Source organism: Dermacentor silvarum, chromosome 2 (genome assembly GCF_013339745.2).
Source record: "Dermacentor silvarum isolate Dsil-2018 chromosome 2, BIME_Dsil_1.4, whole genome shotgun sequence".
Classification (NCBI taxonomy): Eukaryota; Metazoa; Arthropoda; class Arachnida; order Ixodida; family Ixodidae; genus Dermacentor; species Dermacentor silvarum.
The window spans coordinates 130,312,435-130,320,816 of record NC_051155.1 but is presented as its reverse complement, the minus strand read 5'-3'; the positions used below and the strand labels follow the sequence as shown (position 1 = coordinate 130,320,816).

Sequence of the window (8,382 nt, the reverse complement as noted above, 5' to 3'; positions counted from 1 at the left end):
ACAAACTTTTGATTGAGGCGTTTCAAGGGCCAACACTTCTGTTTCAAGGCGGCAACGAACTAGCTCAGTAAACCCAACTTCTCCTGAAACCGCGCCTATGTACTTTTGGAGGGTCTTGTTGCAAGGCAACCTCAGCAGGTCTTCCGAGCGCAAATACTCATACGCCTTCGTTGACAGATTTTGGAGTATGACGCTGACCACTGCGGCCTTTTCTTTTTGTAATTCTTGACCTGGTCAACGATTAGGCGTGCCTTTAAATTCCCCTTCTCGGCGTCGGACGTTACTTCTATAAATGCACTAACGTGCGCGGTTTCTTTTAGCTTCAGTAGTTCTTGTTTGTACGAATCCACTGTCTTACTCAATCTCTCATTTTTTGCTTTCAGTGCCCGCTCTCTCTCGCGCCATCGCTTGCGGTGGACGAAGTACGTCGAGGGATAGAGCATTAATGGTGTCTGTGTCTTGATCGAACGTTTAGCATACACCATTCTCGTTCTTGTAGCATTGAACGTACCCGGACTCTCGGCTGTTACATCCATTGCCACTTGCTGAGGTTGGACGAGATTGTTTGTCAGCTCGCAACCTGCAGTGTTGCTGTCGTCACTGTGTTTATGCGCTAGAGACTTGGCTGGCCCTTCATTTGCGCGTTCTAGTTGTCCACACGACAACGAAGCGCTTGAGGGAGTACGCTTACGCTTTTGCGTTGTGGAAGGCACGAAACTAGTTCGCCGGGTACAGTTGGCACTGTCGTGCTCGCGGACACACTGGCCGCTGTCGTGCTCTCGACGTTTCGGGCAAGGCTCGGCGCCGGTTCGCCGAACACACTAGGCACTGCACCGGGCTTGAGTAACCGCCTCGTGAAGTCTTTCTTGAAGTCGGTGGTAAGAAAGTGCAGGCTGCATACAACAGAGCGCTCCTTGATTGCGGTGCTGGGAAAGACGTCTCCTAATATTGCTTGCAGCCACTTCTCACGCAAGGAGATATCGGCTGGCACTTCGTGAAATGACACACCCGGTTGCTTCCGTTGGCAACTCGAAGAGCAGCCTGGCACACAACAGCACCGAATTACTGTTCAAATGAAATGAAACACTGGCTCTGCAATAACAGACGGCGAAAAACATCACGCAAACCAACGCAAAGCTGGTGCGCTGAGCCAACGGCTCCTGCTAAGCAGACGAAATTACCGCCATTCGTGTGAAGCTTTGTTTCCCGTAAAAAATGAGTTTCAAGAAAGTGGACTTTATTTCATTTACGAATTTGTTATCTCACAACAGCGATACATAAACAACTTGAGTGTCGTCGTCTGCATATAGCAGCGGAAACAACGCGCGGTTGGCAAGGTGTCGTCTGCTCACGACAAGCCAGCTGCTCAGCTCCCGGCCGCCGCGCGCCGGCATGTTTACAAGGATCGCCCGTCAGGGGCGCTCGCCTACCTACTGGTGGGGGAGAGAAAAATCCGAGGGTAGGGCAGCGAGTTCGCGGCTCATTTTCTAGGCATTGTCTTTATAGGAGGCGTTGGTCCATGCATAGCACCTTTTGGAATGTAGAAAGGCAACCCTGGTAGAGAGCAGGGGAGCTTCCAAGATGGCTGCGATGTAGCACAAATGAACCCGTGTGCGTTTCCGACATAATCGGTCGTAATCAGTCTTATAACTCCACCTACGGCACGTTACAATGGCGACGAGAATGCGTCTGAACTACGTGAAGGCTGCCTAGCAACTATTTTAAACGGAACGAAGATATCAGCACACATCGACCGAACTTCTACTTTGCGGTATGGCGCACAGCATGCTTCCCTCGTTTCCTTTCTTCGACGCGCGTGCCACTGACGCCAATAACGTCGGCACCGAATGGTTGAAGTGGGTGAAACGCTTCGAAAACTTCATCGTAGCCTGCGGCATCACAGCCGACGCCCGGAAGACGGCCCTACTACTACACTACGTTGGTGAAGAAGTTTATGACATTTACTGTTCGCTACCTGATTCTCCCGCAGCCGCAACTGCGTCAACCGTTTCAAGCACGGATGGCTCCAGCAACTCAACGCCTCTCTACACCGCAGCACGCAAGAAGCTCGATGGCTATTTTGCACCCCGAGTGAACACTACCTTCGAGATTTACCGCTTCCGTCAAGCCAAGCAAATGGAAAACGAATCACTCGACGCGTTCTACGCCAGACTACGACAGCTCGTTAAGCACTGTGCTTTCGCCGATGCCGACACCGAAATCAAGAATCAAATCCTCCTGTCTACAGTGTCAACACGTCTACGCCGGTATGCCATGCAGCATGACCTCGACTTGCAAGGAATTCTCAAACAAGGCAGGTTGTTTGAAGAGGTCGAGCACAACATCTCTGTGATCGAGCAAGAACGTCAGCAGTACAAAGAAAACTCAGCGTCAGCGTCTACACTTGCAGTGAACTCCAAGCGCACCTCGCGACCTCATCAACCGAAGTACCACGGGAAAGCGCCATCACGGCCTCGCGAGCCTCCGCGCCATCAAAGGACAGACGCAACATGCTACAACTGCGGAAAATCATGGCCTCATAGTGAGGGACGCTCCAGCTGCCCCGCTCTTGGCAAACAGTGTAATGCTTGTCACAAAACTGGACACTTTGCTAGTGTGTGTCGTTCAACACGCAAAACCGTGCATGCAGTCGTGCGGGAAAGCAGCCCTGACAGTGATGAACACGCCTTCATGACTTCCTCTCACTGTCTCCCAATCACGGCCTCTCCCCAGGTGGATCTCAAACTCGATGGTGAGACCGTCCGTTTTACCATTGACACTGGTGCTACCGTGTCTGTCATCGGTTCGAATAGCTTGAAAAAGCGTTTGAGCACGGAAACGCTGTCCAAGACGTGCAAGAAAGTATTTGCTTATGGCGCAAATTCTCCTTTACCGCTACTCGGAAAGTTAGATGTTCTCATCACCTACAAGAACAGCAGCAGCCATGAAACTTTCTATGTTGTGTCCGGAGACTGTCCCCCACTACTTAGTTTCTCTGCAGCTTCCCGTGTAGGACTAGTCCAGATCACGTATAGTGTGGGAGAGGTGCCAAACAGACTGGATCCGAGAGTGGCCTACCCAGACCTTTTCAAGGGAGTGGGCTGTCTAAAGGACTTCCAAGTACACCTCCATGTTGACCCCCTTGTTCAACCAGTAGCACAACCTCACAGACGCATCCCCTTCTCCATGCGAAAGCCACTGGAAGAAGAGCTTGAAAGGCTACAGTCCCTCGGCATAATTGAAAAGACTGAAGGACCAACCCCTTGGGTATCTCCAATCGTGGCAGTACCGAAACCACATGACCTCGAGCATATTCGAATGTGTGTCGACATGCGCTGTGCTAACCAAGCCATCCAGCGTGAGAGACATGTCACACCGACAGTGGGCAACATCCTTGTTGCTTTGAATGGATCCATCTTATTCTCGAAACTTGATCTGAAAGATGGATACCACCAATTAGAACTTGATGCATCATCTCGTGTGATCCCCACATTCTCTACACATGCTGGACTCTTCCGATACAAGAGACTCAACTTCGGAATCAACTCAGCAGCCGAAGTGTTCCAGGACACCATCCGTCAGGTTCTAACCAACATCCCCAATGTGCTCAACGTAAGCGATGACATATTGGTGTATGGAAAGACTGAGAAAGAGCATGATGAAGCTTTGAAGGCGACACTGGAATGTCTACTTGCAAGTGGCCTCACATTGAACGTCAAGAAATGCAAATTCTACCAACAGGAACTTACCTTTTTCGGGCATGTGTTCTCAAGCAAAGGTGTACAACCAGACCCCACTAAGGTGTCTGCAGTAATCTGTGCCTCACCACCCACCAGTGCCAGTGAAGTGAAATCTCTCCTTGGTCTTGTTAACTACTGTGGTCGGTTCATACCGAATCTGGTCCACCTCACCCAACCACTCAGGAAACTCACAGCCAAAGGAGAGGACTGGTGTTGGACAGACATACAGCAAGATGCCCTGGACGAACTGAAGAGAAAGCTTTCCGAGGCCACAGCTCTTGCCTACTTTGACCCAGGAAAGGACATCACACTCATTGTAGATGCTGCTCCTCATGGCCTAGGTGCCATTCTCACGCAGACATCCGGAAGTGAAACCAGGGTGGTAGCATATGGGAGTCGTGCCCTTTCTCCTGTGGAGGCACGCTACTCTCAAATTGAAAGGGAAATGCTGGCTGTAGTGTGGGGAATTGAGCACTTTCACATCTACCTGTATGGGACAGCATTCCACCTACTAACGGACCACAAGCCATTGGTCAGTATTCCCAGCAACCCCCGCTCCCTGCCTTCAGCACGGCTAGAGCGTTTGGCACTTCGAATTCAACAATACACCTTTGAAGTGCAACACACTAGTGGTCCAAACAACCCATCTGACTACTTGTCCCGCCACCCAGTAAACTCCACAGAACCATTTCGGCGCATGGAGTCTGTCGCTGAGCAGTATGTGAACTTCATCATGTCTCACAGCCTACCTCGTGCCATGACCATAAAGGAGGTAACCGAAGCGACGTTAGCTGACCCGGTGATCAACTCACTCAAGCAAGCCCTAAAGCAACCCCAGAAAGGCAAACATTGGAAGAACACAACTCTACAGCCTTTCTCTCGCGTTGCGACAGAACTGTCAGTCTCCAAAGAAGGCCTTGTGTTAAGAGGCACGCGGATAGTACTGCCAGCACAACTTCACACAAAGGCGGTGCACCTTGCACATCGAGGCCACCAAGGCATTGTCAATACAAAACAGCTGTTGCGTGAGGTGTGGTTCCCAGGGATAGACTCTCTAGTGGACCAGACAGTTAAGAGCTGCCTGGCATGCCAAACTAACACACCGCTACACCATCGAGACCCTTTGCCAATTCAGGAGCTTCCTCAAGGCCCGTGGACAGAACTGTCATTAGATTTTGCTGGCCCTTTCCCTGATGGCAAGTATGCCATGGCAGTTGTGGATGATTTCTCCAAGTACCCAGTCGTTAGCATCTTACACACTCTTGCAGCACCTACAGTCATCAAGCAACTGCGCACTATATTCGCTCAGTTCGGCTGTCCGGAAATTGTAAAGTCAGACAATGGCCCACCCTTTCAGAGCGAGGGTTTTGCAGAGTTTGCTAGCGAGCTTGGATTCAAGCATCACCGCATCACTCCACGGTGGCCAGAGGCTAACGGGGAAGCCGAACGATTCATGCGCACCCTCAAGAAGTCGATACTCGCAAGTCGTGTCAGCCACTTGGATTGGACCAATGAGCTTCAGTCGTTCCTCCTGGCTTACAGGTCCACACCCCATGGTTCCACAGGAAAGTCTCCGTTTGAACTTCTATTTGGGAGACCCATGAGGAATCTTCTACCGACACTTGCTGCTGATACTCAGAACTCAGCTCACTCTGAGGCGAGACAGAATGACACCCAAAGAAAAGCATACAACAAGCAGTACGTCGATTCTCGGAGACACACCAGTCACAACCAGCTGCATGTTGGACAACAAGTCCTCTGCAAACAAGACAGGTCAAACAAGTTCTCGTCTTACTATGACCACCACCCATACACAATCAGCAAAGTCACTGGCTCCAAAATCACAGCGTCCAGAGATGGAGTGTCGATTTGTCGCAACTCTAGCTTCTTCAAAGATGCGAGCACAGTTCAAATGGAACGACACCAGGACCAGCCCGACATGCCAGATCTGGACGATGCAGCTGTGCCAAGTAACTGTGACCCTCCAAGCCACAGCACAGCTACTCCTGGTGAAGCTCCACCAGCAACTACCAAGACCGCCTCACAGCGGTACCCCCAACGAACAAGGCAACGACCTAAGCGCCTGAAAGACTATGTGTTTGAACAAAACTGAATTTTCCTTCCCTGAGGGGATGATGTAATGTCCATGCATAGCACCTTTTGTAATGTAGAAAGGCAACCCTGGTAGAGAGCAGGGGAGCTTCCAAGATGGCTGCGATGTAGCACAAATAAACCCGTGTGCGTTTCCGACACAATCGGTCGTAATCAGTCTTATTACTCCACCTACGGCACGTTACACTGCTGTCGGGACGTCTTCATCGAAGTGTCCCAGGACCGGTGGATTTTGAAGGCGTTGCCGTAGCTCGTCGAATGCTTTCTGCTGATCTTCATCCCATACGAATGCTACGTCTTCTCTGGTGAGGCGTGTCAACGGCGACGCAATGCGCGAAAAGTTCTGAATAAAACGCCGGTAATATGCGCATAAGCCTAAAAATCGTCTCACTGCCTTTTTGTCGGATGGCACAGGAAAATGTTCAACGGCAGCTATCTTTTCCGGATCAGGCCGTACCCCCTCATTACTGACAACATGGCCTAGAAAAAGAAGCTCTTCGAAGCCAAAATGGCATTTTTCCGGCTTAAGCGTGAGACCGGCGGACCGTATGGTTTGAAAAACAGCACGTAGTCGCCTCAAGTGCTCGTCAAATGTCGCAGAGAATACAATCACATCGTCTAGATATACTAAGCACGTTTGCCACTTGAGTCCTGATAAAACGGTGTCCATTGGCCGCTGAAATGTTGCCGGCGCGGAGCACAAGCCGAAGGGAAGTACCCTAATTCATAGAGGCCATCAGGTGTCACGAATGCTGTTTTCTCGCGGTCTCTTTCGTCTACTTCTATTTGCCAATAGCCGCTCCTTAGATTCATCGACGAGAAATAGCGTACATGCCGTAGTCTATCGAGAGAATCGTGTATGCGGGGTAGCGGGTAAACGTCCTTCTTAGTGACCTGGTAGAGTTTGCGGTAGTCGACGCAGAAGCGCAAACTGCCATCCTTCTTTTTGACTAACACTACCGGCGATGCCCAAGGACTTTTCGACGGCTGAATAACGTCATCTTGAAGCATGCATTTTCTGAACCTGGTTTTCTATCGCTTCGCGTTCTCGCGCTGCCACCCGGTATGGGTTTTGCCGTATGGGTCTGGCCGTTTCGTCTGTAATAATTCGATGTTTGGTCAGTGGCGTTTGGCCAACTTTGGACGTCGAAGAGAAACAGTTCCGAAACTCATCAATAAGCTCGAGGAGTCTTTCTTTTTGTTTAGGTAGCAAACTTGGGCCGACATCAACAGATAGAGGCACGTTCGGCAGACCGGGGGAATCGTCTTGTTCAACAGTCATGCAGTCGGTAACCTCATTCAGCTCTTCCACGTACGCGACTGCCATACCCCTTGTAAGATGCCGGCGTTCAGGACTAAAGTTTGTTAGTAGGGCGTCCGTCTGTCCGCGAGTGATTTCAACTACACCTCTTGCAACTGATACGCCATGACTAAACAGCAGACCAGGAATTTGTTCGGCGATCATGTTGGAGCACCTTGGCGAGTCCCATGTTACAGGCACAAGAGCGCTCGAGTGCGGAGGGATGGTCACATCGTCATCGAAGATACGTAAATGCGCACGTCGCTGATCGTCACAGGGTACGGCCAAATCTGCATTCATCCAAAACGTGACCGACCTGTCCGGTATGTTTATAATAGCGCCGTATTCGTGCAGAAAATCCATTCCCAGTATCACGTCTCTGCAGCACTCCAGCAATATAACGAAAGTTGCAACAAACGTCGAGTTACCAATATCAATTCTGGCTGTAGGGGTCATCAATTGACCTCCCGCCGTTCTTATGTGGGGACCAGTCCATGACGTCTTGACTTTATTAAGGCTATCGGGGAGTTTCTGGCTAATTATTGAGAAATCGGCCCCAGTATCTACTAACGCGGTTACTGGGTGTCCGTCTATGAAAACAGCGAGGTCGGCACTTACGACTTCCCTTGGGGTCGGCAGAGGCATATTGTCCGATTGCACAGATAGTGTTGGGGATGTTGAAGCATTTCGACGGTCGGCAACCTCCCCCCCCAAAGGTCGCTTCTGTTAGTTTCCCCGACGAGGGCTAGGGGACCTGCCGCCCCTGACTACATCGGCGTAACTGCGACCTTGCGGCGAAGAGCTCGGTGCAGGTGACGGAGAGCGGGTTCGACGATTGAATGGATGTCCTTGTGGAGCAACATCGTCACTGTAGCGCCTGTTTTCGAAGCGAACTCGAGGAAAGGTAGGTGGAAAGCTCTGGTATATCCGGGGTCACGATACGGGCAAAAACGGTAAACGTGGCCGGCTTCTCCACAATGAAAGCACAAAGGACGGCGGTCGACGGTGCGCCACATTTCCGTCCTGCGAACAAATGGTCGACTTGTGGGCGTCCTCTGCGGCCAAGCTGCAGTCGCCTGCGGAGGAAAGTAGGCCGATGTTTCCACAGGTACACTAGGTTGCGTGGTCAGTGGCTGCGCGTTGTACGGCGGGGATGGCGGCTCGTTGAAAGGACGAGCTATTGGTTGTGAGTTGTAGGCTGCTGCTGGAGGAGGACGACGAACAGCCGAA

The 8,382-nt window shown here is 51.1% G+C and overlaps 1 protein-coding gene across 1 annotated transcript; it reads left to right on the top strand.

The window, feature by feature from the left end:
• The first annotated feature begins 1,719 nt into the window (after positions 1-1,719).
• On the top strand, positions 1,720-5,853 carry LOC119440383 (uncharacterized protein K02A2.6-like). Its single transcript, XM_037705297.2, has one exon. The coding sequence runs from the start codon at positions 1,774-1,776 to the stop codon at positions 5,851-5,853; it is 4,080 nt and encodes a 1,359-aa protein (XP_037561225.1). The 5' UTR covers positions 1,720-1,773.
• Positions 5,854-8,382: the final 2,529 nt, after the last annotated feature.

Excerpts from the sequence above, each read along its gene's own strand:
- LOC119440383 (XM_037705297.2), top strand. The coding sequence starts at position 1,774 with ATGGCGCACAGCATGCTTCCCTCGTTTCCTTTCTTCGACGCGCGTGCC.